Genomic DNA, 24263 nt, shown 5'->3' on the forward strand with positions numbered 1-24263 from the left:
ACAAAAAGGCAGGGCTGTAAAACTTCATGGAGAATGTTGGTAATAGCTGCAGAAATGAAGAACTTTTGGAAGCTGTATGAACAGGCTTATGTAGGTTTATTAAATAATAACTGAAGTATGTCCCCGAGTAAATGTTTCCCCTTTATTAGAAGGATAGAACAAAATATAGTCAAACCCAAACTCACCAGATGTCCAGCTATTAAAAATTTATTCTAAAGCAAACGGATTCGCATCACATGGCAGCGGGAAGGGTGGCATGGGACGGAGTTGCAGCTGCTCCAGTGCTGTAGGCAGCACAACTGTTCTGTATTCCCAAGGCAGCAGTACAAGAGGATGCCGGAGGCAGGAATAATCTCGAGAACGGGGAAATGCTAACCGTGGAAGGAAGTCATTCACTTCCTTCTGGATGCTCCTTCTTGCCCTTTAGGCTCAGTACGAGACCTCTACAGGCAGGGCTAAAGCCAGAAGGTTGGAAATACATTTGTGATTTCATCTCAGTGTGTTAAAGAGCACTCAGCCTATTCCTCATCAAAGTATTTGAACTGAGGGTGTAATGGGTCAATTCAGAAGGTGACAAAGGCAAAATCAACAAGGCAAAATCAAATAGCTCTTTTTCAGATAACAAAGATACCAAAATAGAAAGGAAGAATTTTGCATATATTACAAATTTAATTGTAGAGAAAAAAAATTAATGACGAGCAGCAATCAACGTATTACATCAAGAAACTGCAATATAAAAGAGTATAGGACTGGAAAGTAAAGTTAAACTATCCTCACATTTAAATGAAGTACTTATTAAAAAAATCTAAGTTAGGAGAAAGTAGTATTTGCTCACTTTCAGTTTCACAGTTGGCAACCGGATAACCAGGATCACTTCATACACCCTTGGTAGCTCTATGAAAATAAATTCAGTGCTCAGTAATGGCCAAATTAAGTGTAAGGAATGATTAGGAAGGAGAACAAACCATAAATCATTGCTATGCCACTGTATAAATCCATATTGCATCTGACACCATCGAACACTGGCCATGACTCTTGTTTCCCACCTTGAAATAATGTGGCACTGGGAAAGTAGAAAGAAGGATTCAAGTTACGGAATAGCTTCATACAGAGGATGCCAGTAAGGAGTAGAAGTCTTCAGTCTGACTAACAGATAAACGAGGAAAGGCTTTGAACACTTGCCAAATCACAGCTGGCACAGAGATGCTGAATAGATCCAATGCTTCTCTCTATCCTGCAGCTCTGGTACAGGGGGTCATTAAAACCAGCAGGTTCGAGCCAAGACAAGACAAGGAGGCACTTCTGAGTCATGTCATACCTGTGCTGTGGAAACCTCTGCTCCTGAACACATCATGGTCTTTTGGTCATATATTGAGAGAGCAACTGGACAAATTCACAGACTAAACAACTTTCCGAGCCACCAATGCTGCTGATACAATGTTTGAGCTAAGTGCAGCACTGAAAGCATAGCTAACCTAAAACATGCATATACAGTCTCAAGAGAAACTAATGAGGCTGTTTTATTCTATGCTCTGTTTCCAGCAGAGTTATAAACAGCATCTGACATCTGAGCGATGACAGGCATTGCTCTGCAGAGATTAATGTACAGCAACTGAAAGGCAAGGCCATTATGCCTCTGCTTCTGCTGATTCACGAGAGGAAACAACATTCCTGCAGGTCCCCTTTTGGGATACCACTCACCATCAGCCTACATTAACCCCTGCGTGCTATGCTCCTGTAGTAATATGGGGCTTTTTAGCAAAAGATTGGCTCCTCTGAGGTCAGTGGTAACACTCTGGTAGCAGTCCCAGGGGCTGCACGTTGTGCTACTTAGGCACAGCAGACTGCCAAAGAAGGAGAAAGAAAACTTGTTGTGCCAGAATAAGAGATAGACTGAATGAAGGCAGCGCCTCCATCCCCTTGGAGAAGGGGAAGGATAGATCCCAGAGAGATCACAGAGCCACTCCTGTCAGATGGACAAGTGGTTGCCCACAAATAGCAGTGCTGTCATAATGCATTCAGGACTGAGCATTTTGACTAAGTTATTTTGAGAACTGTCTTACTGCCTTGACAATGTGAACAGTCCATATCTGGATTTAATACAGGTAAGAGATTGACTTCATTAATAGATCAAGACTACTTAATTATAAGCCTTGGTGTATGACATAGGTAAGATTTGATGACATTTTCATCAAGTATGTTAAGGCTAAAAATAAAAATTTGACAGCTGCTATAAATGTACATACTTGTCTTTAGAATCATTTAAAGACAAACTCAGAAGTCCTTACAAAGAAAAAGGTCTATAATTTTGTATTAATACTGTAAATAGGAAAAAATAACCCCTCTAAATAAATGATGCCAGATTTCTTTCCTATTCATTTGCTGGCACCTTAGTAGAGGCGCAGACATTTCAGTCTCTATGACAAATTTGCATTCATGTTGCCAAAGGACTTTTTTACCATTTTTGAACTACTGACCAATTTAAATCACTGGAATATTTTGCCATGAAAGATGTTGACTACGCGCATTTTAAAGTCTACTCCTAACTTTTTTAATCCATAGCTTTTGTGGACTGATGTCAGTCGACCTTTTCAGGACAGGCCTAGAGGGCAACTAACCTTGCTTGATCATCAAAGCTGGCTAGGAAAGACCAGGCAATGCTGAAAGCAGGCTTAAATAATCCCTGTGGAAAGAGAACTGCAGGAAAGAGTCTGGCTCTCTCTGTCCAGTTCTGGAACAAACAAGGGCACAAGGTTCAACACAGCAAAACTGTTGTAGCATATCCTGGTCATGGAAATAGTTTTTATTTGTAGGTTCTTGTCTGAATAGAACAAAATTATATTTAGAGATCAATTTACATGGATATTATTGCTAGTTATTTCTTGGAACTGAAATTTATTTCTTCACTCTGAGTGAGGAGGGGTTTCTGTATTATATGCTTTTATTGTACAAGAAAAAATTATTTTGAGCTGTAAATTGCTTGCTAGCCTAGGAGTTATGATTTAAGCAGCATACATAGAATTGTCTGAGTCATCAAAATACAACTGAAGAATTATTACCATAATTTTTGGAGAATTATGAAAGACATTATTGCAGTTATCAGGAAATCTGCTAAGCTTTTCATTTCAATGGAAAAGAATGGCAGTTATTAAGTTTCTGTGGATAAAAGATCCATTTCAGTGGGCATATAGCTGCATAAGCTCTTTCAAATATATTAACTCCTCTGTTGATTCATATTGTTGGAACTATTTTTGAGTATACCTGAATCAAAACCAAAGCATCATCAAACCTTCAGTAGTGGATATGTAACATTTTGAGATAGATATCTATGAATGGGGAACAGATTCACCAATAAACACTATCTCAGTTATGTTCAATATTTCTCCCTATGAAAGAAGTGTAATTGTCATCACAGATAGGAAATAACAGAGTGGCACAGAAATGAAGCCATGAGACCTCTAATGGATCCCATTTCCTTACCACTGATATTGTTGTCATATTAAATTAATGACTAGACAAAGTATTACCTTCTTACTTATGCATTTATATGCCATAAATATTTTACAATGAGTACTTATATGTAGATCACACAATAAAATGTTCACAATATTTTTGCCACATCTGCTTTTGCCAAAAATTTCTGCTTGAAAAATGGAAAGGTATTCACATACAGAAACAAATTTTCCAGAGGATATTAAACTAAAAAAAAAAAAAAAAAGGGAGGGGGGAGAAAAGGCCCTAGGAATGACATACTACCCATGGCAAAACATTAAGGATTTATGTGACACTTCTCTTTGCAGGCATTTTCAAGTTCTGTGGGAGAGTTAAACATTGTAATAGTCAGTTACTGTTTAGGCAGTGGTTCTGGTATTTGTAGACCACATTTTTTAAAAAGTGACTCAGCCTATTCTTACTCTGGATTCAGGTTTTTTTAGGAAAGACTACAATAGAGAGAATTAGTACGCAGGAAAAACAGACGTTTGAGTAGGCTTTAGTCTTAAAAATCCTGCTGTCATTTTTTTTTAACTGTTTGCCAAGCTCCTAATTTTGCTACACGGATTTTAACAGCTTTGCTGTCATGCATATTCCAGTTTTCATAGAACAAATTTTGTTTGGCACTGTCATCCATATTGCATGTATTCCTAAACTAACAACAATGCAAGCAGAAATCTAAGGCTGTCCTGACAGATGTGAGAGAGCTTCTGGCACTGCTGTGTCCGTTGCCTGCGATAATTCTGATGGATCATGGAGCTCAGACACTGCATCATACAAGCTTAAATTATGAAAAAATTCCATTGATGTAAGGATAATTCTAAATCCAGAGTATTTGGCACAGTCCTTGGCTTCTATGCCTGGTCCATGGAAGGATTTCAGTGATGGGCCAAAAGGGCTCTAAATAAATTCCAGACCACCTTGATATAACCCTGCCTTGAATGTAGTGAGTGAGTATCTAAAAACCTCTGCATTAGTTATTAACATATCACTATGGAGTCACACTGTGAAGTCACACATCTGCACGTCTGGTTTTGGTTTTAAGAAGTATATATCAAATAAATTTGTGGCTACAGATGTCTCATTCACAACAGATTCCATGGCACAAAAATATTTTTAAGCTGTGTTTATCACATCATTAAGTGAACAGGAATAATAATTATTCAGACAAAAGTTGTTGCCAAATGGAAGGTTTCATACTTAGAACAGGGAAACTAAAAAGAAAAAATAAGAAAAAAGAATAGACTGTGAAATCAGAAGATTATTCCTGCATTTATAGAGACCCTTTCAACTGTGTTATAATACCTAATAAACACAAGAAGATGTTTTCTAGGTTGGAGATTGAATATGTGCCTTAGGATTTTGAAGGGACCAGTGATAGGGGCTCTCAATTTTTTGCTAAGCAATTTGAAATGCATTATGGCAATACAATTACCAGAAAGCCCTGGACACCTTCTTGCCTCACAGTGAGTAGCAAATATGAATGGATTTGTATTTCCTTTTGTATTGCACAGAATCACATGGGTGAAAGTTACAAAATAATCTCCTCTCAAACAGAATGCTCCTTTTATCAAATTCTGTATTCTCAATATTACCTTTACACAATACTCAGTACATGTTATTTAGATTAGTTTCAGACAAAAATACTCTTCTTACCACTAAAGCAAAACATTAAGTTAATTTGTTTAGGATCTTATCCAGAAAATCACTTACACAATGTAATGTGAAGTATTCCCTGGTGCTGCTTCCCTATCAGTAATTACCAAGCTTCACCCGGGTGTGCAACTTGCCCTTTCATATTGTAGCTTTCTCCTGAAGTGACATCAATATGTATCTCTAATGCAAATCAGACTCATTAAACATTTCTTCAGAACATATTCAACCTGAGTCTTAAAATGCAGTTTCTGAGTTTATGCTCTTTACAGCATTGCCAATGATTTTTTTGACCAGCTTCAGTTTAGCCACAGTCTAACTTGGGTCTTGAACACGTAGTTGGTACTGCCGAATTTAAATCAAATTAGGTTGATTTAAAAGTATATAAAATATATTTTATCTCTGCTTTTATTGATAGCTGACAGCTAGAAGATTAAATCTCCAAATTCAGTGTCATAGCATCTGCCTAGTGAGTTTAAAGGATTAATCTAGATACTGAGTATCACCCTCCAGCAACATATTTGTGAATGGTCTTCTGGGTTTTTGGCCTAAATCTGATTAGTTACAAAGAAGGAAAGAAATTTAAAAATATGTCAGGAATTGACACTATAACAACTTCATGATGCACATTTGTATTTTTAAAGTTTTTACTAATACAGCATTATGCAAATGTAGTATACCAGTAAAATGACCGCAGTACTTCATTCTTAGGAGGGGTTTACCTCTCCTTCAGGAGACTTTTGAGCATTGGTTAAAAATTGACCAACTTTCTCTGGTTTCTAGCCAGGGATGGACTCATTATACACTCACTTCTGCAAAGTGAAGCGAATGTGAATTTCAGAGAATGTTTCTCAGCTCAGGAAATGCCATTTCTTAATCTGCACTGCTGCATAAGCATTATCACTGTTTTAAGGTCTTTTCTTGAAATAGTTGATAACTTTTTTAACATATATCTATCTTTGCATGTGTTCTTCCATAATTTTTCTGTCTTAATGCATACTCTTCCAAGATTAGGTTGGGTTATGAAGGATCCATGATGAGCATTCACAAGTACTTCAAAGCTCAGGTGACATTTTTGACCACGCCAAAGTTGAGAGACAGAGGAAACAGCTATGATATTCAGAACCTACTTGAAAACTAGCAGATAAAGGAGAAAAATATATTAACAAACTCTTCACGATACAATTACTATTGTAGCAACAAAGCCAAGGAAGGAACTAGCCTGGAAGTGCAGAGCTGTAGGAGCAGTCAAATACAGTGAGCTGATAGAAGAATCCAGCACATCCAGGAAATAAAGCACAATTCCTGACAATGAGGACAAGGAAAAGAAAATAGTCTCTCCTGTGTGTCACATGGAAAATTTAGTCTACTTGCCAAATACATTTGGATTCTACTTGTTCTTCTATTAATTACAGTATTTCTCTGAAAGGAGAAAAAAACCCTCTGGGCAGTGAAAAACAAAACAAAAACAAAACAAAAAAAAGACAAAGACACAAATGCATTTGTCTCCTTTAACAATTGATTACAAAAGAGTCTGGAAGCCACTCTGGAGTAAAAAGACTGGCATTTCCTATTCACATCCATGGGAAGAATAGGTCTTGGTTAATCACATTCCTGTAGAAAAGTCGCAAGAACATTGGCGTGGACTTCCTGCATGTGATATGGGTGCTTGTCTGATCTAATCTGTTTTCCAGCTCATTCAAGAACCCAAGCAGATTGCTAGCAAATGTGTCTGATACCTGATATATTTACTTCTGGAGAGGACAGCATACCTCCTTCCCATTTCAAGTCTCTCAGGCACAACTTCTAGCCAAGGAAGCAAGGGTCTTCTATAAAGACCAGGGAGAATGGGTAGTTAAAAGAACATTCTAATAATAAAGTTCCTCAGACTCATCCATGGAAAAGTCTATGCTTCAAAAAAATGACAAAACTTAACTAAACAACCAGTAGAAGAGTTAGTTATTTCCTACCACTTCTGCTTATTTCTGGTATGATGTTCCAGAACATGAGTATCCTTTGGAAAGGATACTCAAGAATCTCTTTCTTTATAATGGTTTTATTCTCTCTTGAAACACAGAAGACAAGAAAATTGCCTAAGAAATAAGGGGAAGGTGAAAGCAGAGACTGCTGTCCCTGCTGTGTCAAGTGAGGCTTGCAGGATTGTTCTAGATGATATATGACCCTCAATAATTGGAGTGTCAAACTTCTGGCAAAAATCTTTGGGCAGTAATCTGATAAAGGTCACCAGATGGTCAAAAATCACGTGGATATAGTTTGAGAAGCACACAAGGTAGTTCCAAATGTGGAACTAAAATGAAGCTGAAGAGTCCAGTCTTTTATGAAGCACAAATAACTCCTGAGTTTTTGGAGAAGTAGCCTTGGAAAGTACTTATGATGCACTGAGGGGAGCTGAAGATGTTGATCAGAAGGAGGTCTTTTCCTTCCTTTTCCGTGATAACATGGCAATAACCTGTGTTAGGGCTGTCTGGAAAACAGGCTGTGTGATGTTGCAGGTCTGACAAGCTTCTCCAATTACCACAATGGTCATGAAGCTGACATACTACTAAGGTCTCGTTCAGGAATCAGAGGGTCCCAGCTACGGGGTTTTGTCTTTGGAGTGCTGCCCTTTCCTGTTCTGATTGAAACAGAATGTTCAGAAGCAATTCTCTAGTTGTGTTAGTGGGGTAATAAGGTATTTTGTTATTTGCTCCTGAAGAACCCAAAAACCTAATTAACAAATGCTCCTGATGCTAGTGCTAATGATCTCAGTGGGTATAAAGAGAAAATTGCCAAGGAATATTGGATATCAGGGAATGATTATCTGAGATTAGGAAACAATTGCCAAGATCAATGCACCTCTCAAGACCCCAGAGCAGAACCCAAACAAAGTAGACTAAAAATGCCAGCAGGAGCCAAAACCCTCTTATCTGTAAGAAAACTGAAGAAGTTTCCACGTGGGGAGCCAACATTCCACAATGTATGAAATGAGGAATCATTTTGATTCAGTGGACATTTAAGAGCAATTTGTGGCAATAGGTTTGTGCTTATTGTCCCATTGTCATTATGCAGGGGGCTGCTACTTGTGTCCTCTCCTGCTGCCATCAGTAAGATTATCTGGCCTGGAGCACTGGTACAGATAAGGCCCTCAGAGTGAACAGAAACAGATCAGCTGATAAAAAGTGTATGGAATCTTTGCCTTATTCAAACAAAGTATCTTTAGCTTACTCTTAATCGTCAAGAAAGCTTTTTTGAGAAGTGAGCTCTTTGAGTCCTATAGCCTGTCTGTGTGGAAAAATGAGGTGAAAAGCAGGGGGAAAAAGGTGGGGAAGGAGGAAAAACAGATGGCCGATATCTTATCAGAAGCAAGAGCTTTTGACTCTTGGAACATATTGTTTGCATTCCATATCTAAAAATTTTACATTTACATTTGTGTATTCCTGGTGATTAAGCAATTAACAATACATGGGAAGTACCCCATTCTACTGGTTAAGGTTCACATGAGTTAAACTTCTGCAGATCATTTTGTCACTTAATACAAACTTTTCAAGTAACTTGAAAAGCTTGGCCTGACTTCACAAACATCTTCTAAACCATCTTGTCCATTTATAAAAACAGTTTATCCATGTTTCAGGTTAATATAAACCAAAACCAAATGCGCTTGTGGATACTGCTGTGGCAACTGGAACCTTGTTACCTTATACATAGCAATCTATTATATACTCATTTCAATTATGTTCCAAGTCAGTATATTCCTGTATCTACTACAAAAACAAAGGCTTTTAGCTAGACCTCTCAGAAGCATGTTTATAGATAATTATTGTCTAAAGCCTGAGTATAAAAAATATATAATTAAGCAGTAGTCCTACCTATCCTCTCTAAGGCTTTTTTACTTAGCTAAGCAGTAAGGAATCAGGCCTCTATTCAAAAGCCAAAAATTACCTAGTTATTTTAATTTAGATGCCAGATTAATATGTTTTACAGCAATTCAACGTATTTCTGTTCAGAAATATGCTAATTTCACCATTAGATTTGGTACAGACCTATTTGTGTAGGAGACCTGACTGGTGAGGTAACTAAATAGGATGCATCTCAGGATTTCAATTAACACCATAACTGTCTCATGTACCTTTTAACAACTCCTAAACCATTGAGTCTGGAAAATTGTTACCTTTTTTTCTTTTAATATATCAGAAAGCATTGGAAATTTAACTAAACTTTTACTTGAAACCAGAATGCTCTTTTCCTTCTTTCTTCACTCCTTTCAGAGCTCACATAAAAGATGCATCAATCATGTAAAGGGGACATGGTAATAAATAAAAGCAAAACTAAATTTATGTGTAGCTGATGTATTCCTCACTTTCAGAATTAAAGAAAGCAAATATGCCAAGTATGTAATATTTTAATGATCAGAACTACTTAAACAACTTCACAGTAAGAATCCAAGGCCAAAACTGAAGATCATAAAATCTTGTTTAGACCCAAACTTTAACAGTACCACTTGACATGTGATGTGATGTTCACTTTTTAACATAAAAGTGCCTCAGAATTAACAGCTGTAATTTGAATATATGATGTAAGCAACTTCAACTAAAGTGTGTCACTCAGCTTCTTTGGTGTCTGGGTAATCTCCCGGTACATAGCTTTTTGGTAATTTTTAGACATCAAATAATGAAAGTAGTGTGTAGTATTTAAAATCCCAAAGACTGTATACATCTAGGACACCTCCATTTAGAAAGGTGCTACATTTCAATAAGCCCTACAAAAATTAAGTACTAAATACCAAAGTGGCCAGGAATCACAAACTTTCAAACTGTTACCAAGCACATATTGGTACTAAGCAGTTATTATTGCAAATTTTGGCATCTTTGTATTTAACAGCAGTGACAGAGAAACAGATTACAAACCAGGAGCTTTTACAAATCAGTAAGTAAATAATAATAAAGGGTAATACAGGTACATGTTCACTTCATTTACTAATTGTATTGTTTGTTCACTCCGCTTTTCTCTCTAGCAATATATTGGCATAATACAATATTAGTGTTTAATAAGCATTCTAATTGTAGTAAATATGACATTTTTAATGTAGTAGTAAAAATAATCGAATAAACATAGCACTGCAGTTTGTTGGAGGTCAGTGCTAGTGAATCGTATCAGTGAAATTTTACTATGAGGTATCTATTGCTCTGGAAAAAAGACTTGAATGTTGACTAAATAAAAACATCTGTAACTCATTTCATGGCCAGTGTTACACTAGTAGTAGTTATAAGAAAATAAGACATATGTGTTTCATGTAACTTGCAGTTGATATAGTATTTTGTCCAAATGTAAATAAAATTCCATCAAGTTTGAAGTAGACAGATTTTCAGGTTACAAAAACCCCTTGAGATAGTTTTTTCCATGCTTTCATAAAATCTTACATAATCACAGAATCATTTAGATTGGAAAGGACCTCTGAGACCTTGAAGTCCAGCCTTTGACTGATCACCACTGTGTCAACTAGACTGTGGCACTAAGTGCCACATCCAGTCATTTCTTGGACACCTCCAGGGATGGTGACTCCACCACCTCCCTGGACAGCCTGTTGCAATGTTTAACAGCCCTTTCAGTGAAGAAATTCTTCCTGATGTCCAACCCGACCCTCCTCTGGTACACTTTAAGACTGTGTCCTCTCACCCTGTCACCGGTTGCCTGGGAGAAGAGGCTGACCCCCACCTGGCTACAACCTCCTTTCAGGGAGTTGTAGAGAGCGATTAGGTCACTCCTAATTTAACAACAGGAAACATTATGGAATGGCATAAATGATACTGCAAGCACATGACAAATAGGAACTCAGTTAATGATGTAAACTGAAACACAGTTCTTGGCTCATACAGTGTTTGAGTTTCTTATATTAAGCATCAGTCATTGCTAGCTCGTTACTACTAATTGAGCATAAGTGCAAAGATATCATAATGTCAACTTCTGGGTTTCCCTAATCAGCTCTGGTAAAAACCTATTGCTGTGTCCAGTTTGCTTCCTTTCAAGGTCCTTTCCTCAAAGGTTGTTGTAAATTCAAACACAAAAGCTCCAAAGCAACGGAAGAACCCTTCTAAATGTGTTGCTTTTGCTATTGCAGGTCAATTGTTCTTTAATTGCAAGAAAGATCCAGCAGGTGCACATGGCTGATTGTTTCTACATCATTACGTTGTGCACCAGCATGCTGGGCTCATTTTAGCTATAAATAACCACATAAAATTTAATCAACAGAATTACAATTACCTAGATTTGGAATTTTAAAATTTCCATAGCATACCCTCATTTTTACTTATGTAGTCAGTTCAGACATGTTGTTAACAATTTTCTAAAGGATCCTACTTATTAAAAATATTGACTGACAAAAATACACATCTTGGAAATATTTAAACACATTGGGACTTGGATTTCCACATCCAAGTCTTCCTCCTCCTCTTACTGTAACATCATGCATTGGGGTGATAAGCACTAGTTTTGAGCACAAAAATAGATGAGTTAAATGATCCAATCACTTATCTGTTACTTTGTCTTGTGACACTGCTTTACCTCCATTTGTTTGCCTTTGACAACTAAATACACTGGGATTATATACAAACATTGAGGGTTGTATCATTGTGCTGTACAGAGGCGACAAAAGCAGCAACCCCATCAGAATGACTAAAATATTTCACTTCACTCGGTGTGCAGCTTCCATGTGGTAAATTCTGAGTTGTCTTAATGGGTAATGCTTTCAGTAAACTGTGGTTCACAGAATTGGAAGGGATCAATGTCCACAAGGATCAATGTCCAGCTCCTGGCCCTGCAGAGGACACCCCAAGAGTCACACCATGGGCCTGAGCACTGTCCAAATGCTTCTTGAACTCTACCAGGCTTGGTGCTGTGGCCACTGCCCTGGGGAGCCTGTTCCAGTGCCCAAGCACCTTCTGGGTGAAGAACCTTTTCCATATATCCAACCTAAACCTGCCCTGGCACAGCTTCATGCATGAATGGCCAACAGAGCTCTAGCTAAGATGCTCAGAGCAGGCTGACAAATTACTGCAATTGTACACAGTGTTGATAATAAATGCTAAGCAAACCTATTGCATTATATGAGGAGCAAAAGTGACTTTTAGCTACAATAGTAGACTCAAATAGGAAAGATTATTGAGCCAAGTAGTTTGAAACTGGAGCACTTTCACTGTGTGTGATGGCTTCCTGAACAACACAGAAGACTCAGGTTATGTGTGATGAACAACTTGGTCTCAGCAAGTAATAAAAATAAAATTAACCTAAGAAATGCAGGTGCCGTGCTTAGGTTTTAGAGAACAGACATAAACCACATAAATTTATCATTTTAAAACCAGACAATTTCTGTCTCCTACCACAATTTATTCCTGTCTGCTTTTTTACTCAGATGAATCCCTTCTGTGATTAGAATGACAAAATACTTCCACATTAATGAACTAATTAGCTTAATTGCATAATTTTGCTGTTTTTTTAATCTCATGTGGAATCTCTAGCAGATATAATTACTAAGTCACAATTACAGGATTCTGTTGCATTTCTTCTTCTTTGGAACATGCTTTGTTGTAGAGATTTGCTTACATAGACTGTCTTGTTAGACCTTTGTTGCTTTGAATGCTGAAGAAAAAATTAATCTCCAAACAATAGAGAAGACCAGAAGGTTTAAGAGTCCAGATTTTATTATTCAAGAGGTAAGATACTGTACATATTTCCACTATTATTCAGACATCTGCAGCCTGATACTTCAAGTTGAAGGTTCCAGTTTTATTGAACTATGAACAAAACAGTTAGTGACTACATTTATGCTATTTTCTTCAATGTCCAAGCTTTTCCAGTACTTATTGTAAGAAAGCATTAAAGTCTGATGAATTTCTAAATACATTAAGTCCTATAAGATTTTCATGCACAAAACTGAATGGAATAATACAGCCAAGCAAAACAGTTGAGATTATACTCAAGCATGTGCTGAAACAGGCCAGACCCTGAAGAAGTATAATTCAGCAAATTTCTTTACTAGGTTATTTTATGCCTGCTGACAGTATAATGTAATTTTAGCAATTTAACAGAATATAAACGGATGTTAATTAACAAGGACCTGTCTTAATGATTTAAGGCCAATGAAATGGGTATCTGAAAGACCTGGAAATGAGGGAAGCTCACTGAAAGACTCAGGTCATTTTTTCTCCTGTCCCTCCCAATAAATGACCTGATTCACACTGATTTTGATATTTTTCAGAATATATTTATGCATCCGATGCTCATGCGTTAAGTCAGACTTCTCTGAAAAATCAAACCAGCTCCCTAGTTAGATTTAATCTGTAGCTCTATTAATAAGCAGAGTCCATAAAATGCCTCTATTTCAATTCAAGACAGAAATTTCAATTAGCAAGTTAAGGACTGAATTGACATTGAAATATTAGTATGTGTTCTTAAGTTTAATGCTATCTCACTAAAGGTGCAGATTTTATAACAAAACATGATTCAGCATAAGATAAACTTTTTATAGAAATGCTATATATGAAGAAAGTCACTTACCTTCTGTTTTATTATTAACCTCCAATTTCACTTATAGGATGACAAATTGTACTTGAATAATCAGGTGAAAATTAAAATCTGGTAATATTTGATGGATTCCTACATTTTATTGGTAAACCCCCCCTCAAACGATACCACTATTCTTTAAATAGGCTCATGTAGAAAAATTAGTATCATATCTAATTACACAATTCTCAAGTATCTTAAAGCCACAACTTTGACAGATATCTGTTGAATGTGATAGCCCATTATCTTTATTTTTGCTAGGATATAAACATCCAAATTCATGATGCCTTGGAAAAAGAAACTGCCAAAGAGATCAGAATTTATTTAAATGTGACCTTTTCAATACTTTTTAAAAATTTGTACATTATATATTGCATAAAAATGATGTTTTAAAAACTTACACAATTCCATGAAAACTTTCCAGAAAGTCAGTATGAAGTGTTAAACTATTAATTTTATTTGAAGGAACATGCAGATTATATGTGGTCTAACTGCTAAAATCACATCAGCATCAATAGATTCTGTCTGTAAAACATTAAAAAAATAATTGTTGACACTTTCACCTTCAAAGTGCGAGCCTGGGTATGATCAAAACACATTTCAGCTGTAGAGGTGCACATCATCATGTGCTTATCTGGAGTTGCACATATTGGTCCATTTCTAAAGAGTGACAGTTTGTTCAGATGAGGAGAATGATCCCTTAGATTTAAAAAATAAAATAGTGGAAGCATCTGGATATAGTACCAAAAATCAACATACGGCTGCTTCTTTTCATAAAAATAAAAATATGGGCACAGGAAAGATCTTTGCCCTTCTAGTTTCTTAAGAGAATTAGTGTTTAATTAACTTGATACAATATTTCTGCTATTCACTGATAGTTTGTCAAAGATCATCGCATGGATATTTTCCTTCACTAGAAATGGGAAATCTCATCTAATGATGGCCTTCCACAGCAACTCCATCTTTCCAGTGCTATTGCCCATGCTTTTTAAACTGATGAGAACTACATCCATTAAAGAAGCCTTATCATGCAAGAAACAACTTACTTTTCATTAGTCCTTTCCAGTTTTCTTTCCCATGGTTCTGGTTTTTGACAAATTCAACCAGAAGATGTAATTTGTAGGAACTTGGTTATTACTACCACGTGATGAAGATCAAAATGTTGTATTACTTTGAAAGCAACTGCTCTGCTTAATGTGGAGTGCAACTGAATCTCTCTTTGCCACTCTTAGACATGACAAACAGATTAACAACACCAAATTGCAAGAATACTGACACCATGAATAGTGAATACACTTGCACAAGAAGCCTCTTTCACCAGTCTATTTTTAATTCCCCCAGTAACAGCATTTTGCCATCTCCTTCAGGATCTTGTTTCCATTATATCCAGTTGTCTACAAACCACCACAGCGCCCTCTCAGTCTTCAGCACTGCAGACATACAAACACCTTAGATTCTGTGACATCACAGCCTCTGGGGCTAGTGTGGTGGCTGGGAACTGTCCCCAGCCCGTTACCGTGCCCAGAGCATGAGCAGGAGTCGTCACGGAGAGACGGCTGGAGCGTGTGCTGAGGTGGCAGCTCGACACAGCAGCACCATGGCTGGCCACGGATCCTCATGGCTTCTGCAAGTCTGTGTGCTCCTGATGCTGGCCCATCCCCTCAGCCCTTCCAGCCGTCCTGAGCGGGACATGGGCTACACAGGCGAAATTCCTGAGGACATGGAGCACCAGGACATGGGTCCTGCGACACCCCCCTTGTGGGTCATGGTGGCGGTTTCGTTGGCTGGTTTAGTCCTGGAGCTGCTGCTGACGGGAATTGTGCTCAGATGGTGCCTTGGCAGAAGGCTCTGGAAACGCTGTGGAGAGCTGAGGGAGGAGTGTCAGGCAGGTGGGATGGGGGCAGGGGTGTTGCGGTGAACCATGGCCAAAGCCAGGGTCAGTTGGATCAAGTGGACCAAAGGTCCATTGGTTTGATGCTGCCCCAGCCCAAAAGCCTTGAGCATTCATAAGGCTGTGAAAAATATATAAATCTGTGCCTTACCATTGGCCGCAGCCCTCCCCTCCCCTTATTTCTCATATTTGGTTGTATTTCCAGAGAGTTCTATGTTCTTCGGTAGTTAATTGGCCCTTGTTACTTCTTCCATTTGCTGTAATTCTTTCTCCCTGCCTCGGTAACACTGCCTAGCTGATGTTCCATTGGTTACCGTGTGTTTTCCATGCCCATATTGTGGAAGTACAAGACCCCCTGCAAGCCACGTGGCTTCAGCTTTCTCCGTGGATTTTTCTCCCTATTAAACCATCTACCCCCACAAAGAAGTCCCTCCACTTTTTTCCTACCTCCTTCTCGCACCTTTGCCACCGGTGGGCAAGGCAAACCCAACCCAAACCTTCGCCTGCCCTCCTGCACCACGATTCGGCTTCTGCTCAGCCCTCTGGAGCAGGCAGAGATAGCCCGGTGCCCGGGATAGCGTGCTAGCCGGATGGCACCGTGGCACAGGGGCTGGGAGGAAACAAGGCCTTGGGGCTTGCCTGTGTCAGGCAAGGCATGAGAGCCCTTGCAGGGGAGAAAAGCTGGGCAGATTCCAAAGGGTCCTGGGACTCTTTGCCAGCCCTTTGCCCAAGGCCCCAAGGCAGAGGTGGGATTGGAGCCTGGATGGGAATTGGGGCCTGGTCACACCAGACTAAGCTGGCTGGAAGCCCTCTTCCTGCAGCCTCTTCCTGGGGCAGCCCAACCAGGCCAGAGTCTCTCCCGGGTTGTCCAAAGGCACCCCAAGAAGGCTCAACCTTATACTCTCCCTGTGCTATATCTTGCAGGAGAAGCACCAGAGTCCCTTGGTCTCTGCAGGGCCGTGCTGCTGCCGGGGACATGGCTGCTGCAAGGAGCTGCTGCAGCTGCTGAGGCACAACCGTGCCCTGATGCTGCTGTGCCTGTGCTACAGCTCTGTGCAGAGGCGCAGGCAGAAGAGACTAGCAAAATGGGGCATTTGGAAGAGGAGGAGACTGCACTTCTCCCCTCAGCTCTGAAGTCCCCAGCTCCAGCTCACCGAGCAGCTGCCAGAGCAGTGCAAGTGGATGTGTGACCACTGCTCAGCCTGGGCACTGCGACATCCCCCACCATAGATTTTAGTGAAGGTCCCATTTGATAGCCATAGCTTCCCATAGTTTAGCCATAGGTTCCCAGAAAACTTTTTCCCAAGAAGATAAAATTTTTCATGATATTCAAGTTCCAGAAAGTTTACAGTTCTTAGGCATAGGATTCTCCCCCTGTAGTCTTCTCACCCCCTAGTTTTGGATTTTTTGTGTAGTCCAGTTGAATAAAGTTCACATTTTCTACACATTGCTGTGCTATTTTTTTATATTCCAAGGGGGGACACAGCGACTGATGGGTTCTCACAGGAGCTCCAGCCCAGGTGGAATGGAGAGCCTGAGTGTAACAGCAAGGTTTGAGAGAGTATTGAGGGCAGCTGGAAAGAAGATGGTGGTCAATATTCTCCTGCCTCCATCTTCCAAGGAAGCTTTGCTTGGATCCCTGTCTGCACTGTGCCAAGAAACCCCCAAAGGCACAGGGAGATGTGTGGGTGGCCACAGAAGTTGCTTGCAGGACCCTTGGGCACCAAGAAAAGGGCAGGAGCATCCCTGGGGTGCTGTGGGAATTTCACCTTGTGTCCATCCCTGGGGCCCAGGCAAGGACTGCAATCAGGCAGCCAAATGCATCCAAGAGCTTCTCCGCCTCTGCCAGGGAGCAGGGCAGCGAGGACCTGTTCTTTTTCATATACTTGTATTTTCTTTGTATTTATTTCTTTCTATTTATCATGTTGGCCTTAAGAATGGCATTAGAAATCATTTTCCTTCAAAAAAACCCCTGACTTACTGTGGCTGTAGGAATTAACCATGTGTACTCTCTGATTAAATGACTTCCCTCTGATTCATTCTGCATTTTGCTCCTTTACACTACCATCAAGCACTTCTGTGAAAATAAAGGTCCTTCATTGGAAGCAGGAATATCTTGCTGTTTTCTGTGGAATGCTGTTTGATGGCTTACCCATTCCTACAAATCAAATAGGAATAAAGACTACAGATCAGCTTTACAAATTCAAAGGCTACTCCCTCAAATCTTCCACCTCAATTTCATTATTGGTAAGGTTCTGAAGGGATACCAAACCAGCACAGAAAACAAATGGAAGAAGATATTCAGTAGTTGAGACCACTGGCTAAACTACATCTTACACCTAGTTTTAAGGTCTCTAGGAGCAAGTTTGAGTGTGTAAATGGGGACATTCACACCGAAGCACTACCAGTTGGTAGTTTTGGCATTGCCTCTGAGTTTCCTTTTTATTTTTCATCTTTCACCAAATTAAGAAAAAAACCAAACAAAAGTGACTTATTAGGTGGAGAAAACACGTGGTTGGTTTTTAAGAAACATTTTATTCTGGGTGTATAATAACCTACTGGGAAAAATGTGAGCTTTTAGCAAAATGTCACTGTGCTGTTGTAGTTGTCCTACCACTGTGAAGAATAACAGGCAAGTCTGTAAGACTCCTGTAGTTTGTCCTATGAGAGGGTCATTGACCACTTATCACTGTAAGGATCACTGGGAATAACGATGGTGGAAAATGTGGAGGTAGCTGGATAAATAAATACTTGCCATTCCCTTAGTCAGAAAAAAAACCCCTCAAAACAAAGCTATAAAAATAGTTATCCTCTGAATTAAGAGAATTTAAATTAACTGTTTTATGACTGCATTTGGTTCATATTCTTATGTTAAATATAATTTCTATCTGAAATATTCATCATCGTTATGTTTTTCAGAAGTGAATTACAAAGTCATATACACCCATCTTCTCAAAATCTGATTTCAAGTGTTTTCAAGTTTAATCACTTAGGAAGCAAAAGGAACCCCCATGTGTCTCAGGATCAATAGAAACTAACCAACAAAACTTGACAAAATATATTAAATTGTCAATAAAGTTAATAAATATTTTCCACTGTAGAGATAGATATCACGAGGTTATGAATTTTGCTAGTATAGATTTAGTAAAGAAAAAATGTCTTTATTGCCAAATCAGTTACGAGTTGTTCTACTTTACTGTCAGTATGCTCTGGATATAAACACCATGTTCTTCATAGTCTCATCCACGAAGAATTCCACTTCAAAATTAGGTCTGGTTTTGAGTTTGACAAAACAAATGAAAATTCTCTATTAAAACACAGTGATTGGCAGCAGGGTCAGTCTTTGCAATGAAAAACTAAGAACTAACAGTAGATTCTTGATCAGATCTCCCAGGTTGAGTATACATTGTTATTGTGGTGGCCTGGCCCTTGCTGGCAGCCAAACTTCCACCCAGACATTGGCTCATTCCCTCCTCTCAGGAGCACAGTGGAGAAAATAAAAAAGGCAGGAACAAGAAAGCTGCCTCAGCATAAAGACAGGGAGGTCACTGATGAAACTGACTTAACCTGGAAAATCTTATTTATCACTATTTAAAATTAATATTTAATTATATTAGTATTTATTATTATTACATAGAGACAGCCAATCTGACTCTAATCACTAAGCTACCCACCTTATTTTGGTAGTGAAACTGGAGCATGAAAAAAAAAATTAAATTCACCAGAAATAAATTTACTCGCTCCAATTTTAATGTAACAGTATGTTTTTCTGTATTTGTTTAAGAAATAGCTAGTGAAAAGTTATTTCTTTATTCTAAAAATATTCTGTTGCAAGGAGCAATTTAGTTAATGCTCTTGTAATTTACAAGAGACACTAAAGTACTCAACCAAGTCTTCTTTATACTGAAATTCTTCATTATTAGATTGGAAACTCCTCAAGACAGGGTCCTCCTGTAATGTGGTAGGAAGAGTGTTGTTAGGCAACAGAGACATTACTAAAGACCAACTATACTCCCGTTGCATTTTGGAATGTATACATTTCTTCAGCACACATATCACTGAAATTAAAGCTAATTAATTAATGATAAATTATCTGAAAAAAGATAGGAAGGTGGTAAAGTACACTGTTAGTACAAAGTTATGAGGGTAGTAAAGATAGAACTGACTGAGGGAATGTGCTTACAGCCTCACATCCTGAGTTCACAGGCAGGTGAAATTTACTGTAGATAACTGTAATGTAAACACAGAAAAAAATCCTAATCTTACCTATAAAACTATCGAGTGGATGTAGATGTTAACAATCAGAATGTAGAACCTGGGATCTATATACTTAACGCTGTGAAAACAGTGTTCAACAGAACAACTTTCAACAATGCTTAGTTTATCTGCTGTCTCACTTCCCTAGCAAAGCAAAACAAATGAGAGAAGGAAAGAAACCATTATTTGGACTGTGCTTGTGTCTTGAATACTGGGTGTAACTCCTGGTCTCCTCTGCTCCAAAAGCATATAGTCGTGCTCAAAAAAAGAAAAAAAAACCCAGTAACATGAAAAGAATCTGAAAAAAATATGCCCAAACTCTCCAGCTTAGAAAATAAATACAAGACTGAGGAAAGACATAAAATCGCGGGTTGAAGAGAGGAGAGACCAACTGTTCATTGTTTCTATCAAAATGAGAAGAATATCCATTAAGACAGATAGGAAACTTTTAAAAAACAACCATATTTCACAAAGTGCATAGTCCAGTTGCATTGAGTAAGGACTTTTTCTTGTACTACTCTGCAGATGCTATAAACCCTATGTGGACTAAAAAAAAAAAAAAAAAAAAAAGACTGAGCAAATTTGTGGATTAAAAACCTACTAAGAAGTGTCAAGAATAAGACACCACTTCTGATTCAGAAAGTGCTGAAGCCACAGATGGCTGCATTCATGGTATTTAGGGATCATATGACGTCCTATCTCCGTAGTCTTCCTTGGGCACTTTCTAGTCTCCACTGCTACAGATGAATATACTCAAACGTGTTTTAATGACGACTACACCAGCTAACTATTTCTGGAATGCATTTATTTATAGCTGAATAATAAAGAATAGGTATAATAGCAAGGTATAGCTCAGCCTTGAAAGCATTTACAAGTACACTTGATTGTGGTCCAGTTGATATCACTAACATATGAATACAAGTAAATGTAAGAATATAATCCCAAAGGAACTTAACATTTTCCCTTTCCAAAAAACTTTTTAGAACCAATGTGTTGGCACAGACTCTTTGTTAAGTGTACCAAGTCAGGACAGAATTTTTTTCTTTTTTTTTGGGAAAAGAGTGTAGGGGTATTTCTAACAGAGGAAGCTATACCATGGTATTAAAATCCACCAGATTGATCTGCCTTTTAAAAAATAAATCATTACTTATTTCCCTCCTGTGTACAGGAGTTATTCTATTTGCATACTGCTTTTTCTGTCAGGAATCATGCTTGATGGTTTCTGTTCATGGCCAACTTTCAGGCCCGTGTCTTGCAGCAGCACTTCCTGCCACCCCACAGCTTCCCCAAACCAGCTGCTACTCGGGGGCTGCTCAAAGGGAGGGAATCACAAGCTATGGCACCAAATAATTTCAAGAGTTCCTTGTTTCAATAAAAAAGCAAAAAGTGCAACCACGGACGTACCCGAACTTATTTCTGAACCAGTGTAAGTAAAGCAGTACAATATTATGTGGAAACATGGCTCAAAGAACCTTTGTTCTAAGTAACAGGGTAAACATGCACAATTATAATAAATTTCAGAAGTGCTTAGCAGTTACTTTTCCAGAAGCAAACAAACAGAATGAATGAGCAAAGGCATTACTCAATATGCCATTAGCTGCCTATTTTCCCTTAGAGCAGTCTAAACACTCCAACGGTCCGTTCCAAAATTATTATTTTGATCCATTCCAAAGGGATTAGTTGTGCAAATAAACCTGGTCGTGCAATGCGGTCTAGTCTGTGACTTGACGAGGGCTGAAAAAAAAAAAAAAAAAAAGGTAGAAAATTTCTCTAATCCATACTTACTTCTCGGGTGCTAAAAAAAAAACAAAACCAAAAACGGAAAAAGTGATGCTCCTCAGAGGGAAAACACTTCGATACTCTGCGTGTGCTTTACAGCCCGTACGAGCAACTTTTCCGCGGCATCTCGAAGCTAATTGACAAGATAAAGCACAAAGTCGCGCCAGCTCAGCGTTCCTGTCCCTCCATCGCTTCCCCACGCATCCCTTGCCGCGGCTGCGGCGCCTGCCGGGGGCCGGCCCGATCCCCGCACGCTGCGCCGGGGGGCGGCTGGGCAGATACAGACACACAGATTTATATTTTAAAAAAGATCGCGGGAAGTGCGGTTCCCAGGGCCCGGGGGAGGGAGGGAAGGCGGGCGGGAAGGCGGGAGGCAGGGAGGGGAGAGAAGGGGGCGGGCGGCGGGGGCTGTTCCCCGCCTCACTCCCACCCCCGCCGGCTCCGCCGCGGCCGCTGCCGCCGCTGGGCGCTGGGAGGCGGCAGCGAGTGCCCGCCGGCGGAGCCGTTTGAGGAACGCGAGCGGGCGAGCCAGACTTTTACCTTTTCTCTCTTTTTCCCGTCCTCACCCACCATGCCGCGGACGCCGCTGCCCGCGGGGGACGAGCGGCGGCTCAGCCCGGCGCCCTTGTCCTGAGGGGATGCGGGAGGCGCGGCCGGGACACAGCTAGCGCGACCCGCGCCTCTCCGCCGTCCTCCCCCTCCCGCGTCCCCGACCACCATGAGGGAAGAGCGAGAAGCTGCGGCGGCGGCCGCCTCCCCCCCCGGGGCCGGCAGAGCCCCGCAGCACTGCCCGCAGCCGGACGGCGGCGGGGCGGCCGCCCCCGCGGCGCTGCCCGGCAGCGCGGAGAGCCTGCGGAACGGATACGTGAAGAGCTGCGCGACCCCGCTGCGGCAGGATCCCCCGAAGAGCTTCCTCTCCTTGCTGCTCTTTCCTACCGCCTCCTCCTCCCGGGCTCGGCTCGCCCTGGGCGTCCTGGCCGCCGCTGTCCTCTCCCTCCTGGCCTTTCCCGGCCGGGGCAGCGCCCGGGGCCAGCAGGACGGGAGCAGCTGGCGGAGCCCGCGGCCACTGCACGCCTTGCTGTGCCTGTCCCGCTGCCTCAGCCCCCTCTTCAGCATCGCCTGTGCCTTCTTCTTCCTCACCTGCTACCTGGCCGGCGGCCGGCGCGGGGAGCACGGCGGCGGCACGACCCGCTGGTGGCTGCTGGCGCTGCCCCTGTGCTGCTACTCGGGGGACTTCGTGGCGCTGCAATGGCTGCTGCCCGCGGAGGGGCACGAAGAGGAGCCGCAGATGTTCCTAGGAAGGCTCCTGACGGTGATGGTCTCGGTGGCAGCGCTGACCCTGCTGCAGAGCTCCCTGAAGTTGCGCCGGAGCCTCCTCGTCTTGGCGTTCTGCAGCCTGGTGTGGCTGGTGTCACTCAGCAGCCTCCAGGCGCTGCCCCCAGCGCTCAGCCCGCTGCTGGCCGGCACGGTCGGGGTGGCAGGCTGCCTTCTGGCACTCTGTGGCGGGGAGCACGGCATCTTCTCGGCGCAGAGCCGAGGAGCGCACCACCAGCATCACCGCCACCCACGGCTCCCCAGCGTGGAGGAAAAAGTGCCTGTGATCAGACCCAGGAGGAGATCTAGCTGCGTGTCCTTAGGGGAAACTTCGGCCAGCTACTACGGCAGCTGCAAAATGTTTAGGAGACCCTCGTTGCCTTGCATTTCCAGAGAGCAGGTAGGTTTCTCCGAAACTTGAAGGAGAAACTTTTGGAGGAATGAGCGCCGCTCCATAGCTTTTCCTGACTGCTGTGTCTGTCTGTGCTGGATGTCTGCTCACTAACAAACTCCTGCTAGAGGAATGGAGGAGAATGTTAGTCCCTTAGCGGGTTTCTCAGCTCGGTTCTGCAGAATCGATATAACCCTTTATTTCTGATGGGTGCTAAATCATAATAATGTATTTGCTGTAGAACAGAAGGCTCGCTCACTTTTTATGCAGTCTCAATTATTAAACAGCAGTTCTTATTGATTAGAGCGAAACCTCAAACCAGACAGCTTCAGCTATCAGTTACCTTGTTATTTTGTTTCTTTCGCGAAGCCCCCCACCTCCTCCGCGTCTGGCAGCCTTTCCGAGAGAAAGAAACCACAGCTTTCTAAGCTGCTCGGCACTTCTGGTTCTTCCCGCTTTCTATCGACGAAACCATTGCCAAGTGCTTAAGAAATACCAGGTTTTGAGGGATATTATTTATCGAATGTTGGCGTTGTTTGAGTGGCAGCTGTCCTTCTGCCCTGCAGTTTACTGTCGTTTGTTCCTCTCTCTCCCTCTCTCTCACCCCCTGCTCCTCGCTCCACCTAAGTTAACGTTAGTTTTGGGTGGATGGGTTTTAAGAAACTTCTTTTTACTGAAGAGAGAGCTGTTCAGTAGGGGCTGGAGGGATGCCCGAAACGCTCAGTTTTCTTGAATGGAACTCTGTTGGTTTCTACCTCCCGGAAAACTTTTCAATGAGTCTTGTTTTTTGTAGCGTAAACCCCCGTGCGTGTGGGGGAGTTTGTTTTTATTTGGGCGCTTGCACGTCAACTGTAGGAACATCGAGTTGTGTTGGAACTGGCCCGAGACTGCTGCAAGTGGATTATCAGCCCGTGGTAGGAGGGAGAGTGA

At 41.0% G+C, this 24263-nt stretch overlaps 1 protein-coding gene and 2 long non-coding RNA genes across 3 annotated transcripts in view; 2 read left to right on the plus strand and 1 right to left on the minus strand.

The window, feature by feature from the left end:
- The first annotated feature begins 1959 nt into the window (after positions 1–1959).
- On the plus strand, positions 1960–17829 carry LOC138110746 (uncharacterized). Its single transcript, XR_011151036.1, has 3 exons — positions 1960–2105; positions 12759–12851; positions 16517–17829. It is a non-coding gene; the product is annotated as an uncharacterized lncRNA (long non-coding RNA).
- Positions 17830–20637: 2808 nt separating this feature from the next.
- On the minus strand, positions 20638–22859 carry LOC138111301 (uncharacterized). The gene is made up of 2 exons (XR_011151313.1): positions 22769–22859; positions 20638–21583 (listed from the first exon to the last, which is right to left on the minus strand). It is a non-coding gene; the product is annotated as an uncharacterized lncRNA (long non-coding RNA).
- PDE3B (phosphodiesterase 3B) overlaps positions 22089–24263 on the plus strand; it is an 82859-nt gene continuing 80684 nt past the window's right edge. The window contains exon 1 of the mRNA XM_069016832.1: positions 22089–23342. Within this exon, the coding sequence (XP_068872933.1) occupies positions 22347–23342 (996 nt within the window). The 5' untranslated portion in view covers positions 22089–22346. The remainder of the gene's footprint in view (positions 23343–24263) is intronic.

This window comes from Aphelocoma coerulescens, chromosome 5, assembly GCF_041296385.1.
Source record: "Aphelocoma coerulescens isolate FSJ_1873_10779 chromosome 5, UR_Acoe_1.0, whole genome shotgun sequence".
Lineage (NCBI taxonomy): Eukaryota > Metazoa > Chordata > Aves > Passeriformes > Corvidae > Aphelocoma > Aphelocoma coerulescens.